The sequence below is a fragment of the Enoplosus armatus genome, chromosome 20 (assembly GCF_043641665.1).
Source record: "Enoplosus armatus isolate fEnoArm2 chromosome 20, fEnoArm2.hap1, whole genome shotgun sequence".
Taxonomy (NCBI): domain Eukaryota; kingdom Metazoa; phylum Chordata; class Actinopteri; order Centrarchiformes; family Enoplosidae; genus Enoplosus; species Enoplosus armatus.
In genome coordinates this window covers 9,108,181-9,127,861 of record NC_092199.1, presented here as the reverse complement: position 1 = coordinate 9,127,861, position 19,681 = coordinate 9,108,181, and the positions used below count along the sequence as shown (strand labels likewise).

At 41.0% G+C, this 19,681-nt stretch overlaps 2 protein-coding genes across 3 annotated transcripts; one reads left to right on the top strand and one right to left on the bottom strand.

Moving 5' to 3' along the window:
- The first annotated feature begins 2,637 nt into the window (after window positions 1-2,637).
- On the top strand, window positions 2,638-13,083 carry LOC139302893 (serine/threonine-protein kinase tousled-like 2). The gene is made up of 21 exons (XM_070926536.1): window positions 2,638-2,653; window positions 3,529-3,623; window positions 4,624-4,695; window positions 5,084-5,156; window positions 5,468-5,505; window positions 5,711-5,803; window positions 7,326-7,433; window positions 8,056-8,148; window positions 8,657-8,767; window positions 9,028-9,164; window positions 9,256-9,408; window positions 9,636-9,702; window positions 9,840-9,937; window positions 10,048-10,129; window positions 10,237-10,328; window positions 10,431-10,520; window positions 10,696-10,865; window positions 11,099-11,237; window positions 11,435-11,546; window positions 11,629-11,736; window positions 12,048-13,083. The coding sequence occupies exons 1-21, from the start codon at window positions 2,638-2,640 to the stop codon at window positions 12,219-12,221; spliced, it is 2,121 nt and encodes a 706-aa protein (XP_070782637.1). The 3' UTR covers window positions 12,222-13,083.
- becn1 (beclin 1, autophagy related) lies at window positions 13,081-18,526 on the bottom strand. Of its 2 annotated transcripts, none has more exons than XM_070926537.1 (12): window positions 18,398-18,526; window positions 18,010-18,141; window positions 17,813-17,877; window positions 17,345-17,403; window positions 17,086-17,176; window positions 16,865-17,001; window positions 16,516-16,710; window positions 16,274-16,420; window positions 15,958-16,107; window positions 15,691-15,751; window positions 15,448-15,590; window positions 13,081-14,333 (listed from the first exon to the last, which is right to left on the bottom strand). In XM_070926537.1, exons 2-12 carry the CDS (start codon window positions 18,134-18,136, stop codon window positions 14,165-14,167), a joined length of 1,344 nt encoding a protein of 447 aa, XP_070782638.1. In that variant the 5' UTR covers window positions 18,137-18,141; window positions 18,398-18,526; the 3' UTR covers window positions 13,081-14,164. The 2 variants fall into 2 exon arrangements, with proteins under 2 accessions (XP_070782638.1, XP_070782639.1); XM_070926538.1 differs by having other exon boundaries at window positions 18,498-18,506.
- Window positions 18,527-19,681: the final 1,155 nt, after the last annotated feature.

The following is a 19,681-nucleotide window of genomic DNA, read 5'->3' as shown; positions in this document are numbered from 1 at the left end:
GTCGTGGTTTCCTGCAATAAGCATTGTGTTTACAGTCAACAGTGTTTAATAAGCTTCATACATTTTGCTGCCTGTTGGTGATTTGTTAAACAATCTGCTTATTCAGGATGCACATCACTCAACATGGAGGACTAAAATAAGTGGAGCGTGAGCAGAAATTTTGCGGTTTAACAAGCATTTTCAAATGAACGATCCTATCTAATTATTCAAAATTACACTACAGGAATAGACACAGATAGATTATGACCACACTGAAACACTTTAAAATGATTACAGTTAGATATATGACTAACTAATTATGTGCTGCCTCCCCATGACTCTCACCGAAGTGTACAGGGCTTTTTGTCTGCAATGCTCTGCTTCCATCTCCTGGACTTGAACTGCAAATAGCTCACTGGTCCTTGTGCAAAGTTTCAGAGCCATGCATTTGATGTAGCATCATGTTATTCATTTTACAAACTGGACTGTCTCGCAAAAAAAGCCATCAGCACAACTCTTGAAGACAAGTCCTGCTGATTTGTGAGTCTTACTTCTGAGTTCTCTTAGTGTTTCAAAATGTCCCAAACCAAAAGGGCTCCCACGACTGGAGCAGAGGAGTTTCCTTTCATTTGTCCCTTGAAGGTGACTAGCCTCCCGATAGGTTAACAAAAGAAAGAGGAAGAAACAAACAAATGGTTAACACAACAACAAACTTTTGGAAATAAACACAATTATTTAAGCTGATTGTGGTGACTTCAGCAAACTCACACAGCTCCACCCACATTTAACCCAAGAATAGATCTAACTGCTGATATTCATATCACTTTGTCAGTGTTGAACATGGAAACTCAACAGGTTCCAGTGGTGCAAACAGTCAGTGAGTGAGTGAGCACTCACATAATTTATAACAGCAAGAGTGTAATCCTGATGTTGTGAGTTTGAGCCTCATCTGGAGCAGCAGAGATTTACCATGGTGGCTGAGTAAAATTAATTAGCTGAAAAATACATGTATAAATTAATGTATGGAGTAAATGTGAGGTAACATTAATTAATTGATGATCCATTAAGCGTGAGTTCTGTATTAGTTAGCATTAAGCATACTTTAAATGACAACTCCTTAAAATATTGCACAAAGACCCAGAGGCCAACCAATATTCCTTTCCTGGTATACTATCTGGCTATCTAGATTTTCTGTGTGTGTGTCAGTCAGTTTGTGGTAATTGGTGAAACATACAGCAACTATGCATAATATTAGGTACATAGATAGATTACTTTAATTGTCCAAATGAGAAATTGCAAAACTACACTAAAATAATTACATAATCTTGTGGCCCTTCAAGATGTGTAAGGACCTAGTTGAAATTATACTTCAGTGATGAAAATTCCCAAACAAATTGGCATACATTGAACCTGGGACTTTTAGGGGACCCTGGAGGTCTGGGGCCCCGGATAGTTACCAGCCTTGCCTACAGTTTGTTTTCGGGTGGTTCTGACCTGAGGAGCTTACATTATCTGTTAAACAAGCGCATAGGAAGCATCACTTAAAGCTCTCCCTGGAGCCCTGTGCGGCCTTGCTGCAGGGGGTAATGATCTTTTATTAACAGTTAAAGAATGGACTCTAACAAGGTGGCTGAACTTCTCCTCCCGGTGTAAACGTTACATCGCTCGGTAAAGACAATAGACAGACCGGGTGAAGCAGAAATGTAACAACACTTGTAAAGAGGCATCAGAGCATTGACAGCTCCAGGTTTGCCCGTGCAGGGGCACCAAGACGGACGAGGAAACCCCGAGGATCAGGGCCTCCTGTCCGGATGACACCAGCGGGAGCCAGCCTCACCGCTCTCCTTAGCTAGCATTAGCTAAGCTAACAAATGTCTTCCCTGAATTCGAAATAATTGTAAATGGCTAACTTAATTCGAACAACTTTCTTTGAGGTGTGTGGGACTGGGAGTTGTTAAGGAGTTTTCTGTCACCGGATGGACGGACAACATCCTTTCTCGGACTGTGAGTGACTGTGAAAACTGCGATAGGTTCTCCAGGTGAGACTTCTATTGCAGCTAATGTTAACGTTAGCTTGCTGATAACTTCACGCTAGCAAGTTTAGGTAACCTAGCCTTAGCTGTTCTTTAGCTAGTCACCAGTAACACTCCAGCTGCTATTGACATTGATCAAACTTCTACTATTAATTGATACATAATAACTTCAGTGCATGTCAGCGTCTCACTTTTGTTCCTTGAAATGTTCGCAAGATTGTGATAAGCATAATAGCATTTGCCCATGTTAACTAGCTAGTTAGCGTTAGCCGAGTTTGGCATTAATCAACAGCTTCTTGTCAGGCAATAACAGCATCGTAACGGTTGTTCCACCAACTGCCATGAAGTCAGTTTAGCTGAAACATCGGCTAACTTAAATGAAGTTCAGCCTATGGTTGTCATGAAAGTTGAAAGCTAACTGTATTTATATTCTTTTTAGCTAGGTAACGTTTGCTGACCAGCATTGTTTTGATAGGCTTGTTGGGCGAAATTAACTTGCTAACGTTGGCTGCTGCAAAACTGTGACGTTTATTGTTATTTGGTGGGTTTATTTGTCTGTTTTTGAGTGACTGTCATCGCCATGAAACGTCGCTTATGTGCCATCTGATGAATTAATGGCTAGTTGATGGATACTCTGTCAGGTAGGAGTTCCCAGTGGCAGAGGGAAGTCGTACCCTGCCATTTCATATGGTTATGATATTATGACCATTTAAAAGGAGCAGAGAATTTGGTCCTTTTGCCGTAATGTCTCTCTGATTTAACTGCTAACCTAAATTAGTAATGTAATGGCAGTGGGGAATTTCCTCCCTCACCAGTAATGTCCAGATTCAGTGGCTGTCCTTACTCATTCATTTGCTTCTATGATTTGTCATTTTGAATATCCACTTTGCATAGCATTTTAGGACTTCTGTGACCCAAATGGGATGTTAAGTTATGCTGCCAGCTCCTTTTTTCCTTCAGGGCTTTTTGGTAGAAAGCCTTTAAACTACTTGGTTAGGGTTAGACACCAAAAGTACTTGGTTAGGCTTTCTGGCAGGAAGTATGTGATATAGACACAAAATCTGATGGGTCACCACACAACACCGGCATCTGAACATACCAGAGTTTAACTGGTACAACTGCAGAACTTATGAACTTCACTGGAAAGTATAGATATCAGTGGCCTACATATGCACCAGAGTCTGACTGTTCTTTGTCAGGGTTCAGTATTTTCAATTTTGTACTGCCGAATCCAATTGGTTAACCATAAAACTACTACTATGAAGTTTCAAATTCTGCTGGGTGTCCATCTTGGCTGTCAACACTTATTTCAAGAGGCAGTGCAGGGGAATGTTTCTACGAAAGGCTTTAAAAACTTTTTCCTATTAGGTGTGAAACAGAATATTTTACATGCGTGGTAGGCAATGTGCCACTCCCTGCCTCTTCATGTGCGTCAGTCTTCTCTTGTGTGACAATAACCCAACCCAGGTAGTCCTGAGGTTACAATTTAATTCACTGTTTGTGTCTCTCTTTCTAGGCATGATGGAAGGACTTCATAGCCAGGCTATAAGCTTGGACCCACGCAGGCAGGAACTGCTCGAGGCTCGCTTCACTGGAGCTGGTGTGACCAAGGTGGGCATGTCTTAAGAGCATAGTAGTTGTTTTGTTGCTCAAAATGTTCAGCTATTGTAAGTTCAGATTGTTTTTGAAGATGTTGCTCTTTAGATACGATGTAATGAGAGTTGACTTTAATGTATTTTGTTGTTTTGCTCTCTTATGTTAGTCCTTCAGTTTAGAAAAGCTTGGAAGTCTTCTCAGTTTCTAGTATTGACTGATGCTGTTGTTCAGGAGTTTCCCCCAGTGGAATGATCCTGTCTCCCTGAGCTAAAGCTAAAACAAGACAAGCTCTGTCTTGGCTGACATGGGAGCTGGCCAGCAGCTCTTTGTGTCAGTGGAGACTAGTGACACTGAAATGGCACTGCAGCTGAAGCTCACAGCATAGGCAGCGTGCTATGCTGCAACCCTGCTGTTGAACTGGGTATTACTGTGTGTGGGTGCGTATTTTATAAAATGGCAACCCCTGAGAAAGCAACCGCTATCATTCATGCTCCGGCCTATATTGTGCCCTGAAATGAATTGAAAGGCCTGCTTACTTTGGTGTTAGAGAGTGAATGATTTAAGGCAGGAGTGAAGGCACCAATCAAGACATTACAATGAGCATGTGTACTATACATGTTAAAAGATGAGAACATTTCTTGGCTATATGTGTGACCTTGATCAGCAGAAAGCCGGCAGGCCTTAAAAGCATTAGCCTCCTGCTCCAATTAGCCTGCTGTTTCTTCTTAGGCTCATCAGGCTGTGCAGCTGGCCATGAATGGTATTCATGACACCAACTAATTCTACCAAGTGGATGTGAACTGAAGATTTGCAGATTAACAGGGGGGATATATATTATACTCCCACTGTAGCGTCTTAGTTTAGGGTTTTAGCTTAGTGTAATTTTAGAGCTCTAACTATCGGATGCATGTGCTGAAATTCCTACAGAAAATAGATAAGTTGTAGAAAAATAGTACACACGTCAGGGTAGCGCATGACTAATCAATCAGGTCTGTTGTGTGTGTTTGTTTTTCAGAGTTCGGCCAACAGTGAATCATCTAACCAGTCTCTGTGCAGCGCAGGATCACTCAGCGACAAGGAGCTGGAGGTTGGTTGGGGGAAATAGTCAATCAAAATGACAAATGAACGTGCCTTCATCTTCAGATCCTATCACCATGTATGCAATTCCTGACTTTCAGTGGTATCCCTTGTGAATGTTTGGGATTTGGACAAATGGTGAAGTACTTTGTATACAGTGGTGAATGCTGACACTTAGGTACAGTGCAACATAGTTCACTAAATTCTGAACACAGAAAAGAAGCTACCATTAATCTTATTACATTATGGTCCAAAGTTTCTGTGCAATTATTCCCATATAACTTCATGCTTCATTTTGTCAGTTAAGTTTCTTTGCCATTATGTTAACGTGGTTAATGGAATAAACTTAATGGAGTAAACTTTCAATCTAAGCTGTGCTGCTCTTCTGCTCATGTCAGACACCAGAGAAGAAGACCAATGACCAGAGAAGCAGGAAGAGAAAAGGAGACAGCTATGACAGCAACAGCCAGGGTAAGTCCGTCCTATTTACTGACAGAGCTCCAAAGTTGGCACTTTCCAATAGAAACCGCTCCTTTTTATATTCAGAAATGTTCAGCTGTCCTGGGTTTCTCTTTCATCACTTCTTTTCTCTTGGCTCTAAATGTTCATGGCTACAAATTTGCAAAAACTGTAAAAATAGAATCTGGGATGCAAATCATATTAAATGGTGTTTTGTGGTTAGTAATGCTTATGCTCTAATAAACGTAGATGCTTAGGAACAAAGTATGGAATCAAATGATTTAATTTTCTTGCTGCTTATACCTGTCCTGTTTTTTCTGTAGGAAAAGGAAGAGGGCACAAAATAAGTGATTATTTTGAGGTGAGTACAAACTAAACTAACATCTCTTTGCATTCTAGCTACTTTGCTGTGCCTTGTTTCAAATCACTCTCAAACTTTAGTGTGATGTCTTCACCGCCACTTTCCGACTGTGCCGCTATGGTCCTTCATCAAATTCTTCCTCAATAACAACTCTGTCTTCTTTCTTTCTGTCTCGTTTACACTCTGTCAACTGCCCTGTGGCCAGTTTGCTGGTAGCAGTGGCTCTGGCACCAGTCCTGCCCGGGGCATCCCCGTACTGGTGCGCTCCTCTCCACAGCACTCACTGTCTAATCCTTTGGTGAGCACCAGCATTCATCTCCATAGCTATCCTCCTGCTTTGGCTCTCTTTCCTCAGTCGTTTTACTGTTGGTTTACCAGCTGCTTAATCTAGCTAGTGTTAAATTACTCTGTTGGGTATTTGGGTCTTTGTCTACTTTCTCTTAACAGTCTGTTATCAGTTAATTACTAATTAATAACGTTGGTGAGGCATGTATCGCTAAGATTTACTTTACCAAAGTCTAATCCATTTCGGGGATAATAGACATGTCTTTGGTTTGTCTGCATAAATTAAGCCAGTGTTTTTTGTGGATTTAATTAAATATTTTAATTTAATTTGACTTTACTGGAAAACACGTACAAAATGGAGTGAGTCTGACAGTGTGGGTTAGTTATACTTACGACAGAATAGCTAAGAATGTAGTTATTTATGAGCTGGAAGGATCAAGAGTAGGATAACCTGTAGCTAATGTTAATGTTTTCAGTGCTGGTGTTGTGTTATGGTGTTTTCAGATGTAGTTTTGGTTGTAGGTTTAACACAGAGAGCTGGCATGTAAGGCAGATAGCCATACAGGAAGACCATGTGTACATTATGTAAAATTGGTGCCTACATTTTTAAATTTGTAGTGGTAGTTGATGACAGTGTCCTATGTTTAATCACTGAAATAGTGAAGCTTCTAATTAAGAATCTCTTAAGCTACCATTTTCATTCATCTTGTGTTAAGATAACATCTTTTCTCATCCCTTGTTCACTACTGTCCAAACAGCATGTAGACATAGATTGACTACAGGATTAGCTGGAATCTAAAGCATGATTAATTGAAATGTTTGGCTTTCAAAACTCACTTGCTGGTTCAAACCCTCTTCCCCAAACATATGTAACCATTTCAATTGTTACCGAAATGCTAATGAGACAGAAATATGGTCCGGGAAGGCTGGTTTGAGTCGTAGATCCATGAGTTTGTAGGCTCATCAGACGCCAAAACACGGACTGCACAGCCGTTATTACTATGAGACATGAGTTTGTCATGGCAGCAATCATTAAATCCTTTGTTGTTACGATCAAAAGGTAAACAGTAGAATTTCACTGTTCACTTTACAAAGTAATCAATCATGCATGTATTTGATTGGCTAACGCAGTATGTTTCCAAATGAAGAGATTTTACAGCACTCAGGTCTCATAAAGCAATGTCATAACATTTTGTTGTTGCCTCGCTATCTTACCGGAAATATTGACTATTTTATGTTTCTATTACTAATAGACAAAAATATCTTTGAGAATAGATGCAGCAAAAGAATGATAGAAGTGAAATAATATTTCTTTATCCAATTCAAATGTTCTGAAATGGACAATTTAGCATCAGTTCCTATAGATATTTGTGTTCATTTGCAATTTCAGTTCTCTCCCCATTAACCATTAACTACACTATTTGTTCCTTTTCTATTTATCCCTTTCAGCTATTTATAATCTCCCAGCCTGTATTGCATAATTGTTATATTTTACCCCGTGTGTCTTTCTCTTTTTCTGTCTCTCTGGAGTGCAGTTTCAACACGGCAGTCCTTCGTCCACAGGCTCAACCCACACAGACTCTTCATCTTGCAGCTCTGTTAAGACAGCCCCCACACACTCCTGCTCACATAAAGCCATCCAGGTAACTGACTGACTGACCTGAATCTCCACTTCATGCCAGCTTTCCTGATTTTACTTCACCATATTTTCAGTCACGCTGTAGAAGAACCCTGGTTCGGTTTTTGAGCATGCTCTGCATCTGGCTGAACTTTTACTTCTTTCAAGAAACTTTTGGTCCTTCCATTTATTTTGCACTGAGTGACAAGTGTTTCACAACCCTCTCAATCATCTTCTTTAGAAAAAGTGGCATCTCAGTCACAATTAGCTGAGTTTGACAAAACACGTATGGATGACGTAACTTCACACGTTGTTCTGCCATTTAAGAATAATGACACTAGTTTTCTAAGATGTGGATGCAAGAATTAAAGGTCAAACTTTAAAAATCCTTGCCACCCACACTGCAGTTCATCTGACACAATACTTGCAACACACATTCAGCTATCCTTGCAAATCACACTAATTGGCCTAACTAAAGGTCAACATTTTGAATTCACGTCTAATGTCTGAGACACCAATGTCTGGTTCTGATAAATTTAAAGTGATGGTGCGTTTTATTACTAACTGGCCGAAGGGGTGTCTGCATCATTTGAGTGGGATGAGATGTTAACTGTTGGCTGCTTGTTGTTTTTGCTGTCCTTCCTCAGTCAGAACTGACGCTGCTGAAACTGACAGCACTGGAGAGGGACAAGAACTCTGACCTGGAGAAGAAAGAGGGGAGGATAGACGACCTGCTGAGGGTAAGATAAGAAACCGTTTTAAGTCTGTATAACTTAGTTGAACTTAGTTTGGAGTATTTGGAACATCTGAAAGAGTATCAGAGTAGGGATGCACAATTGACAAATTAGCTTAGTCATAACAAAATCTTGAAATACCACATACATAAATGTTTATTTAAGTTGACTTACAATGATTAATGTCATACACAGTCAAGAATATGTCTAAATATATAAATGTATTTATCAGGCCCATTAACAAATGTCTCACTTCAGTCTAGACAAATGTTCTACCACTTGTCACAACAACCCCTGTAATTAACCTGCAGCAGTCTGGTTGCAGCTCATCATGAAGGATGTGCTCGTTAACTTTCAAATGCCATTGTTGCTTAAATTACATTTGGTGTAAATGTCAGCAAACCAAGCTGACACACTGCTAGTTTTTGCGTCCTGTCAGTTTACGAACAAAACACCCTTGAATCCTTGTTGTAATAAGAAGGAGATGTCAGAGTGATTATGTATGTTTTGGCAGGCTAACTGTGACTTGAGGCGGCAGGTAGATGAGCAGCAAAAGATGCTGGAGCGCTACAAGGAACGACTTAACAAGTGTGTGACCATGAGCAAGAAGCTCCTGATGGAGAAGGTTGGTGTACATATGCATTTGCACAAATGTTTGCTTGAGAGAGACAACTTGTCTTACCTTGTTAAAGCTGAATTTGTGAACAATGTGAAAACCAAGTGTTTTCTTCTTAATATTTATGCGTCTGAGCACTTGACTCGTCTAACATTTAACTGGTTAAGTGTTTCATGGTAATTATGGTGGAACTCAACAGCAATATTCAGTTATTTCCATCAATTTTTGGAGCGTGCATGCACAATTTTCAATTAATCTTTTTTTTGTAGTCAAAGCAGGAGAAGATGGCTTGCAGGGACAAGAGCATGCAGGACCGTCTGCGTCTGGGCCACTTCACCACTGTACGGCACGGAGCCTCCTTCACAGAGCAGTGGACAGATGGATATGCCTTCCAGAACCTCATCAAGTCAGCATGAAAATAGGCATTCACATATGTTTGCATTTTGTCCATTCTGCATACCAGAATATTCACACTGGATTGTTTTTACGTGTTCTAGGCAGCAAGAGCGAGTCAACTCGCAGCGGGAGGACATCGAGAGGCAGAGGAAGCTGCTGGGAAAGAGGAAACCTCCCTCCATGGCCCAGACACCTCCGCCCAGCCTCGAACAAAACAAACGAAAGAGCAGGAGCAACGGCCAGGAGAATGAAGCGTGAGATTACAGATGATTTCACACAGTAGATGTTTTATGTGGAAAAACAATTGTTGTGTTGAATTTTGTTGTTTTCTGATCTTAAGGGCTGCACTACAAAGTATTGATGCAGTTTTCTAAACTTAATGGGTTTCCTGGCTGAGAGGTGTGGGTTTAACTTGTGTTTAAAGTCATTCCTGAACTGCTGATAGATTTTTTTTCCTGACCTGGTTATATTGTCTACACAGGTTGTCACTGGCAGAATATCACGAGCAAGAGGAGATTTTCAAACTTCGAATTGGTCATCTAAAAAAGGTACCAATTCACCATTTAAAAAGGTTTTTTCTCAGTTTTTGGTTGTTCTGGGATTTGTTCCTGGGACCTGTTACCACCTAGTTATCTAGAGACCTAGTGCTACCATTACCTGTTCCTGTTTGTGTGGTTGTATGCAGGAAGAAGCAGAGATCCAGTCCGAGCTGGAGCATTTGGAGCGAGTAAGAAACCTGCACATTCGAGAGCTGAAGAGAATCCATAATGAGGACAACTCGCAGTACGTATCATCACATTGTAACACACCTTACACAAGTTCAGCAGTGTGCTTTCAACTTAAAAAACACTGCTTGAAAAAGCCAAATGATTTCAGAAAGTCTTCTTCCGTAGATTTAAAGACCACCCCACACTGAACGACCGATATCTGCTTTTACATTTACTTGGAAGAGGTGGCTTTAGTGAAGTTTTCAAGGTAATGAGACTTGCAACACTCCTTTATCCAGTGAATAGCATTCAGTGTAACTTTCTGGTTATAGTAGGCTTCTCTGACTTTGTATGTATAATGTTTTTATTTTGTAGGCTTTTGATGTGACAGAGCAAAGATATGTGGCCATTAAAATCCATCAACTCAACAAGAACTGGAGGGAGGAGAAGAAGCAAAACTACCACAAGTGAGTCTGAACCTCTGTTACATGGTGGACCTTCAAGCTCAAAACTGTCTTTGAATTTTCTTATTTGTGACGTTTTGAAAAAGTAACTAACTATCTTTTCAGACACGCCTGTAGAGAGTACAGAATCCACAAAGAACTTGACCACCCCAGGATAGTCAAACTCTATGACTATTTCTCACTCGACACCGACTCGTAAGTGATTAAGTGACTAAGTGCTAAACATCATATAGTGCTAAAAAGCTGGCAAACTTTTTATTTTTATAATAATGTATGTGTATGTGAAAGGGGGTCGCTGGTAGTGATGAACCTACAGAGAGTTGTCAGCACTGAAAACGTCCCTAATGATCTGTTGTGTTTCCTCTCGCAGGTTCTGCACAGTGCTGGAGTACTGTGAAGGGAACGATCTGGACTTCTACTTGAAGCAGAATAAGCTGATGACCGAGAAAGAGGGACGCTCTATTGTCATGCAGATTGTCAACGCCCTCAAATACCTCAACCAGATTCGCCCGCCCATCATCCACTACGACCTCAAGCCCGGTATTCTCGTGGTTTTAGTTTTGTCATTTGTAATCCTCCTTCAGTTACAGAACAGAGAAAAACAGCACTACTCTCTATAGAGTTGCAATCAGAACTGAATTTGTGTACTTCTGAACAATTCTTCGTGTGATCTTTTATTTAGATATTTAAGTGTATGTATTCCTCAGAAAAGTCTGTTAACAGTCATAGCTTTCTTTTACTGTTGTGTTGACTGTTTACCGCTCTGATCTTAGGAAACATCCTGTTGGTTAATGGCACAGCTTGTGGAGAGATTAAGATCACTGACTTTGGCCTGTCCAAGATCATGGATGATGACAGCTACAACTCTGCAGATGGCATGGAGCTGACCTCACAAGGAGCAGGGACTTACTGGTACATACAGACACCTTTCACTGCATTATTAGCCAAGCAACAAATGTGGTTTCACAAGTTTGCAGCAGGGCGCAGTCTTTTGAGGGAAATATTGCTAATTGAATTCACATCCCCTTTTCATTCAGAAAATTGTGTAAAGGAGTACAGTACCAAGAGGAAAACATTTCAACCTCATGCTTTGTTTGTGTGGCTTGCAGGTACCTGCCTCCTGAGTGCTTTGTGGTGGGCAAGGAGCCCCCAAAAATATCCAACAAGGTGGATGTTTGGTCAGTAGGGGTCATCTTTTACCAGTGCTTATATGGACGCAAGGTAACTACAAACCTGCCCTCTTTTTTCACTTTTTTTTTAAATCAGTGCGAAAAATGAAAGTAAGCTGTCTGTCTTTTTCCAGCCGTTCGGTCATAACCAGTCGCAGCAGGATATCCTTCAAGAAAACACCATATTAAAAGCCACTGAGGTGCAGTTTCCCCCCAAACCTGTGGTCACCACAGAAGCAAAGGTGTGATACTCATTTCTATTAAACGGCTATAGACTCACTTCACTGTTCCCATCAAACTTTATATATTTTTACAGTAGTTTCAAAGGCCCCATGAAATTATGTTTTTCTCCTGAATGTGATATAATTCCTGCTCAGACATGATGTTGGGGTTGAATACAACAGTAAAGAAGGGACTCGACTCACTGTTTGTAATGGGCAGGACACAGTAGATCAAAGCATATTGTGGAAAAAATGTGATCGGCAGAACAGCAAGTAACCCAAGATAGAAAAAAGAAATGATGAGTCATTTTCCCCCCTCTTTCCCCTCACAGGCCTTCATTCGACGTTGCCTGGCTTATCACAAGGAGGACCGTGTGGATGTGCTGCAGTTGGCCAGTGACCCCTTCCTAATGCCCCACATTCGAAAAGCCCTGGGCAGCAGCACACCCCTGGCACCTCCTCTTCCCTCCACCTCCAGCTGCTTCGGCAGCAGTGCCTCCGAGTGAAGCAAGCTGAAAGAAAGTGGAATAAAACCCCAGTGAGGACAAAACCATGCGGAGACGCTACCCACTTGATGAAACTCCTCCTTTGCTCTCTTGATTGCGAGACAGCAGAGAGCATGATGGGATGTAGGGATCCTAAAAGTATGAATGGAACCAAAATTGATGGATGATGTGGTGATGTAGTAGGAAATGTGCCCACCACCATCATCCGAGTGGTAGAAATGAAGGGCCAGTCTCTGGCTGTGGGCTCAGTAGAACCCAAAGATTTGCCCATATGCATGCACTAACACAAAAACTTTGGCTCATTTTAAGGGGCTTTTTTATGTGAAAATAGTTAAAGCACCCGAAAAATTGCACAACTGACAGGCTGAGAAGTATGCCCTGTGAGGAAGACCCCCTGCCTGTACTCTGTGGAAGGTTTAGAAGAAGAAGCATTAATGAAATGTCATCGCATTCTGCTTGAAATGTTCTCATCTATCAAACTATTTTTAAGAACTAGAGTGGTCAGTTTCACAGATGTATCCCTAAAGGGTTGAACCCGGGACTTTTAGGAAGGGCTCCTACAAGTAATAAGGAATGACTGATGACCAAAGTTCAAGGCTCCATGCAAGGTTCATAAATGACTTGACGCAGAAGAGGGATGATTCTGGAGAGAGTAACTGGTCTTGACTTATTTTAAATATTTTACTGGATAACTGGAAGTCAGCTTATTATTTTAATTGTTAAGTCCATATTTTTCCATGAAATGTACCCCTCTAATGTTTCTGTTAACGTTACAGGGAGGCTGACTATGAGTGAGTGTTGTGATGAGAGTTAAGATTCAACAGAAATAATTATGAAACCATTAAAAAAAACATTTGTTTAACTGTGATGTCTTACTTGATTTGGGAAAATCAAATAATACACATTTATTGTAAATCACACAAAAATACATAGAGGTGCACTGACGTGTTTTGACCGAGTTCCAGTCTGAGTATTAAATGAGTCATTCATGCCGTTGTCAGTAGTATACCATGATGCCGTTACATTAATGATGCATGAGTCAAATACATTTAATGTATAAGAAACTCTCCACACCAGACATTTTTTTTCACAGCATGAAATGTTTATTAACTCAAACCCCACCTTTTTAAAAGAATATCTGAAACAGACAAAATCATGTGATGGTGCAGATAACGAACACAAAGAAGCTGTATCAGTGTACCTCTAAATACAGCAGTTTACCTGTAAAGTGTGTATGTAACTGGCAAATGTGATAACTGCATTCAAGGTTAATGAAATACAGACATACTCTTCTGAATACTAAACCGTGTAAATCTATTAAAAATCCTACCTTGACCATAATTATCACATCATACTCTTATAGCTTCTGTAATTGGGACACAAAAAATAAAACTTCCTCCTTCGCTGTGGAGAGTTACAGTGATTTCAAAAGGTGTGCAGTGCAACGAGAGAGCAACGATACCGTGAACTAGATAAAGTGGTTAGAACTGAATTTAGTTGAAGATTTCTTTTAAATTACATTCTAGTCTGAGGAGGAGTGAAATTGTCTTAATGCAGCGTCAGCTTTCAGATATTAATTAGTGAAGCAGGCAATAAAAGACATGTAGTTAACTTATCCTGCGTTCTTTGAGGGGCATGACGACAACCTGTGCCTATCTTCAGTGCTTCCATAGTAATAATGTCCGCTTTGCAGCAAAATAGATACAAACCGCCCCCTTTTTGTAACATGTAAAAACACAGACAATCTGGACTGAAGATCTAGACATTTCTCCATACTCTTTTTTTTTTTCTTAAAATTTTCTTAAAAGACTTGCAAAATGGTGCAGACACAACCATTTCTTTTCCTTTGGCCAAGTCTCCAAATACTATTTGCGCGAAATCCATTTGTCAGAGGGGCGTACGACTTTGCAAAACTCAACATCACAAGGCACTGTCCAGTAGGTTTATCTGTTGTAGAACTGTGAGGTGACCCAGGCCAGTCCCCACTTCAGGTTGGTGAGCATAAACTTGAGTGCCTTGGTCCACTGCTCCTCGGAGTTGAATTGGGTTTTGATGGAGTAGGAGCCACCACTGCCGCCGGTGTCCTCGATCTTGCCCTTCTCCACATCCATCCTGAGACAGAGTAAAACATGACTTACAGTCATCACATAAGGCCTTGGTGGATGCACTGCTATCAATATTATAATCTGGCATTATATAGATAATAGGCACATTAGTGTACATGCTAAACAATTCAATCTTGTGTTTAGATTTTGGACTCTACAAATATAACCTCAGAATTCAGATGTCTGAATTTCTGTTTTGCAGCTGTGGCCATTTAATTAAATAAAAAACAGAAATCCAACATCTAGATCTGACCAAATATTCCTTAACCACAGGTCTGTGTCCACCAAATGTAATTAAAATCTGTTTATATGTTGATAACTCCTGATAACAGGGTCTAAAAGATAGTCTTGTTGATGAAGGGAAAAAAGATGACTACTTAAGCCACAGTAGGTGCAACCTTGAATACTTCAGTTTCAAGTACGCTGAACCCATAAATGTCAACAAGACTACAAGTCTACAGTGTTACTGGAAGATGTATTTTACCAGATTATGAAATACCCCTTGTGCTAAATGACATTTAGTTCCTGATGTTAGAGCAAGAGGAAGGTTCAGAGCCCAGGAATCATCAATAGGAATCCTTATCATGTCACATAATGGCAATCCAACCGGTAATTGCTGACCTGTTCATCTGGATCAAAGCTTTGATCAGACCAGAAAATGTGCACTAGAATGAAGGTATGCCACTCTACATCCAATGTTTGATGGCAGATGTCTGGGTCAAACATCCCTCTAACTAGTAACCATATTATTATTATGTCAAGCCCTAAAGTGTGTGGTATTAATAACTTTGTTGGAGTTTGCTGGAGTGAGTTTGGGCTGTCAGAGGTGACTGCTGGAGGCACTGTGAGCTTTATAAGGCTAGTTACACAAGTAAGTATTAGTAAATGTTGTACTGGAGGCCATGTTTTAATAATTCAAGGGGTTATATAGCCAAAGCTTTCCCAAATGTCCCTTATTTGCCTCAATAGCATAATAAAAGCAGACAATTGAGGTAATGGTTTAGAATTTGCATTCACACTTCATGAATATTTACAGCTTCATCTTAAATGGCTGCAGTGACGCCCTGGTTAATGAGCACGAAGACAAATGTTCACATCGTGCTGGTCTGCAGATATCTGACCTGTATGGAAGGCAGAAGCCGGTGTCTCCTTTTTCCACCTCCTCTTTGAACTGCTGGACACAGTCCAGAAAGGCCACCATGGCATGGTCGAATTTATTGTCCCAGAAGAACCTCAGGCCACCTGAGCAGTACAGAGGAAGCTCCTGGACAAACACGAGACAGAGAGAAAGGGAAGGATCAAAGTCTGGAGGAGTGTTTAAAAAATGATGGGAGAGCTGGGCTGGAAAACACAGCGTGTATTACCTTGGACTTGTCTGTCAGTGACTCTAAGTATGAGTGGTTTCCATATGGGACAAGACGATATCTGAAGAGAGAAGATCACATACTAAGATATAATAGTACTGAATAATTAAATCTTAATAACAGAAACATCGAGGTGGAGAGCCAAAGAACAAAAACAAGACCTTACACTAAATATTTTTATGGACACATGACTAAATTAATATATATTGTGGATGAAAAAAAACACATTTTAAACTTAGTAGTCAGCTAATTCAAATGTGTGTGCACCTCTGGAAGCGCAGCCCCATTTTGTTGGCCAGAGCGTGCAGCAGCAGCACCGTCTGCCCCCAGGCTGCATTGATCTCATTCCACTCCACTGGGACGCTGGGGAGTCGACCCAGACGGAAGTTGTTGATGGTACCGAACTGCCCGCTGTGCCTGGACGAGAATATAAACAAACAATTAGGATTCTCAGTCAAATGGGGATTGATTCATTTTTGTTCCGGAGGCCAACATTAAATATTTGCTAAGTTATGGTGCATTGATCGACAGAAAAGCAAATTATTTGTTGATAGCATACACAGCAACATTTGTGTGTGCGTACCAGATGTGAAATGTGGCATTGAAGACGTTGGTCTTTTTCAGGCGGTCTAGCTGAATCTGGCAGTAACGCATCTGGTTGTCAACACTCTTCAGCTCATCATCCAGCTCCAGCTGTTGACGTTTAAACTCGCTGTACTCCTTTTGGTACCTTTTAGCACAAAGCAGCCGAAAGATACGTCAGCTGTTGTATCATTTAGTATATAGAACTGCCACCTGTTTACACCACCCTCTCGGGTCACTCACTGTAGCTCCTCTGTGTCCAGCTGCTGAGAGTGGATCCTGCTCTGGGCCAGGTCCTGGGCCACGGCAGCCCTCTGATCCTCCACTGCCTCCAGCTCCTGGACCAGAGTCTCCTCCTCCTCCTTCAGGTGCTGCAGCTCTGCTAGCAGGGTCTCCTCTTCCTCCACCTGCAGGTGTGACAGCAGCTCCAGACACTGCCTGAAAACACATTCACATGCCGTATATGTTACTACATACACATACTGCTTTTTTACAGATTTATAGCACCAACACCAACAGCTATTCCATCTCTTCAAAATCTTTTTGGTTGAAAACTGACACATGAATTTAGCTTTGTTGTGCACCAGCTCACTTGTAATTCTGGCATTCGTTCTCTGTGATGTTGAGCTGTGTGTCCAGGTGGTCCAGCAGGGTGTCAGTGCACTCCTCACACAGCGGGTGGTCCACATCTGTCTGGCCCGACATGATGTCAAACAGGTCACTGGTCACCTGGGTGGGACAGGATCAGAGACAAAATTGTCACTTGGTATGGTTGCGTCACTAACACACTGTCAGATGAGACTTTTACTTTACCTTCAGCCGCCGACTAAGATTTTCCATGGTGCCACCGTCGGATGCTTCTCCAATCAGAGTGAAGCTGTTGGCACTCTCTGTGGACATCATCCTGTGGGGCAAGAGTCAGCAGTTCAGTCAACTTTGTAGGATATGCTGCATTTTGGTCATCCATACCTCATTTGACAGAGGAACATATCAACCAAGAGATAATGCAACAGATGTAAATTGTTATCAGTATTCAGTTCCATTTCCTGAAGGAGAAGACTTGAGTGCTCACCGTGCAGGAGGGATGTATTTTCTTGACACACCATCTTGCTTGTTTTCTACAAAGGTCTCCTGGAGAGAAAATGTGATTCTGAGACTAGAACATGCTTGCTAACAAAAGATTATCACACTGCATTGGAAAAATGAATTGTTTTAGTCTTCTAAAAGTCATAGCACTGTATTATAAATTATTTTTAAGATTTCTAAGGTTATACAGTTTAGTATAGTATGGATAGTAGTTAGTAATTGAGCTGTCATAATGTCCTTCATGTAAACTTCATGTGACCCTACCTAAATAATATGAGGGCACATTTCTCTCATCAGTCTATGATACAGGACATAAGGGAAACAGTTTTATCACATAACTTTCCTTTGCCCATAGAAAGTGGATAGTGGCTGTATTTAACAAGAATGATGTGTTGATGGTGACAGTGGATGCACAACACAATAGCCCACATGAATTCCAGTAATTTGTACCCACCTCTGGTGCTGCCTCCCCCTCGGTGCTGTCAGCCTGTTTGCTGGGGGTCACTGTGACCAACGGAGCTGAGGAGGAGAGAGGGATACACAAGAGTCACTGCATGACAGATGGAGCAGTCTGACTGCCACTACACCACATCTCCTAAACGTCACGTACATTTCACAGCACCGATGACTGTTTCTTATAGGTATACTTACCAATAAGCTCCTGTATTGTGACCCGATCGAGCACATTGAAGGACGTATCCAGTTTGAGCGGCTGACAGCACCGCTGACACACGAAGCTGACCTGCATGGTTGTGCTCGACGACTTGGAGCCCTCCATCGTAGCTACAAGAAGACACGTAAAGGAGTAAAAGCACACTGTAAACAGCCGAAATGTTGGAGTGATTAGTACTAATGACGGCTTGATAGCCTTTTCGCCAAACGTTTTGTCGAAAGTCTAGAAGTTAACGCTACATATTATAGCTTGCTAGTAAGATAGCTGTTTGGCTAAACTGCTAGACAGCTGGCTAGCTAATATTAGCTTTGCAGATAGCCTGTGTGTAACATACATCAACGGTGTAAAAGCTTTAGATGGACTCACTGTCGCCTGTGGAAAACTATTGCATAATAATCTCTATTTGCACACGCTGAAAATAAGAAATCACTTCTAATATATTTAGCGTGACTGTTGCATTTTGCACCTCGGGACTTCTCCGTCCACTTCCTTATTGTTGTTTACGACGGATATGACGCCAAATGAAAACTGGGAAAGTCACGTGGAAAAACCGACTAGAAGACAGTTTATATTAGGTAAGATATTAACGTTACCACACAAGTAATTAGGAATAAATAATAATTGACACTTGGATTATTCAGCCATTGTAGGGCAAAGGTTAAACCGATGTTACACCTCATTCTGTGACCTGACAATATTTGGTCAACACCTTTGCCTTTTTCATATAGTTGATCCTCTTGTATCACAGAATCTGACAGCTCACACATTTCAAAATCAAAGCTATTAAAATGTGTGACCCTACTTAAATAATATGGGGGCACAGTTTTTGGTAACGCCTGTGTGCTTAAGGATGATTAAAAAAAAAAAAAAAAGGCAATATAGCATTAGTTTGGTTCACACCAGGTTCAACTTCACACAAAAGAAAGTGATAGGAAATATATCCAGAATATATTGATGTTAAACGCATTATAAATGTCACGAACAACTGACTGAATGACAAAACACACTGACTACTATCCACAGACTCCTTAAGCCTGTACAGTTCTTCAAACTATTTTAAACTCTTGTCTTTGTCCATTTGCTTATTTACTTTATTTGTATCGCTATCGCATTGTATTATCTGCCCAGCTTACACTTAAACTTGTTAATTCAGTGCCAAAAAACAAACCAAAAGAACAAAAAATAAACCCAGAAAGGACGTGGTGCGGTATGTAGTTTGCTCTCCGGACCAGCAGGCGGCGCTGTGACATCAGCCGCAAACCGCCGTTAAACATACGCAGAAGAAGACGATAGTTGCGGGAAAACTGAAGCGGATGATCCCTGTGTTGATAACTCCAAACTAGAAGAAAACAAGGTAAATTTGCAAGTGCGTATTTTTATACAACTAGCCAGTGGCACAAAAACTGTGATCTATTCTTTGAGCCACATATTTGTCTGCCGACGTGTTCGCGTCGATTGTCTCAATCTCAGAAGTCAGAAAGTCAGAGTGCTAGGTTAGTTAGTTGTATAACATCCCAAATCAAATCATAGCAGCTAGCCAGCCTGATGTTTAGCTGCTACTGACACTATATATGAACAGTAAACTGTGTTTTATAACGTTACAATAAACTTGTGTTTATTGTTGTGTTGAGTGTTAATTCTGCCTGATCT

Excerpts from the sequence above, each read along its gene's own strand:
- LOC139302893 (XM_070926536.1), top strand. Across the intron at positions 7,434-8,055 it reads GCTCACATAAAGCCATCCAG|TCAGAACTGACGCTGCTGAA; the intron begins GTAACTGACTGA and ends GTCCTTCCTCAG. Across the intron at positions 10,866-11,098 it reads CCACTACGACCTCAAGCCCG|GAAACATCCTGTTGGTTAAT; the intron begins GTATTCTCGTGG and ends CTCTGATCTTAG.
- becn1 (XM_070926537.1), bottom strand. The coding sequence starts at position 18,136 with ATGGAGGGCTCCAAGTCGTCGAGCACAACCATGCAGGTCAGCTTCGTG. Across the intron at positions 17,878-18,009 it reads CACAATACAGGAGCTTATTG|CTCCGTTGGTCACAGTGACC; the intron begins GTAAGTATACCT and ends TCTCCTCCTCAG. Across the intron at positions 17,177-17,344 it reads AAATACATCCCTCCTGCACG|GATGATGTCCACAGAGAGTG; the intron begins GTGAGCACTCAA and ends CTTGCCCCACAG.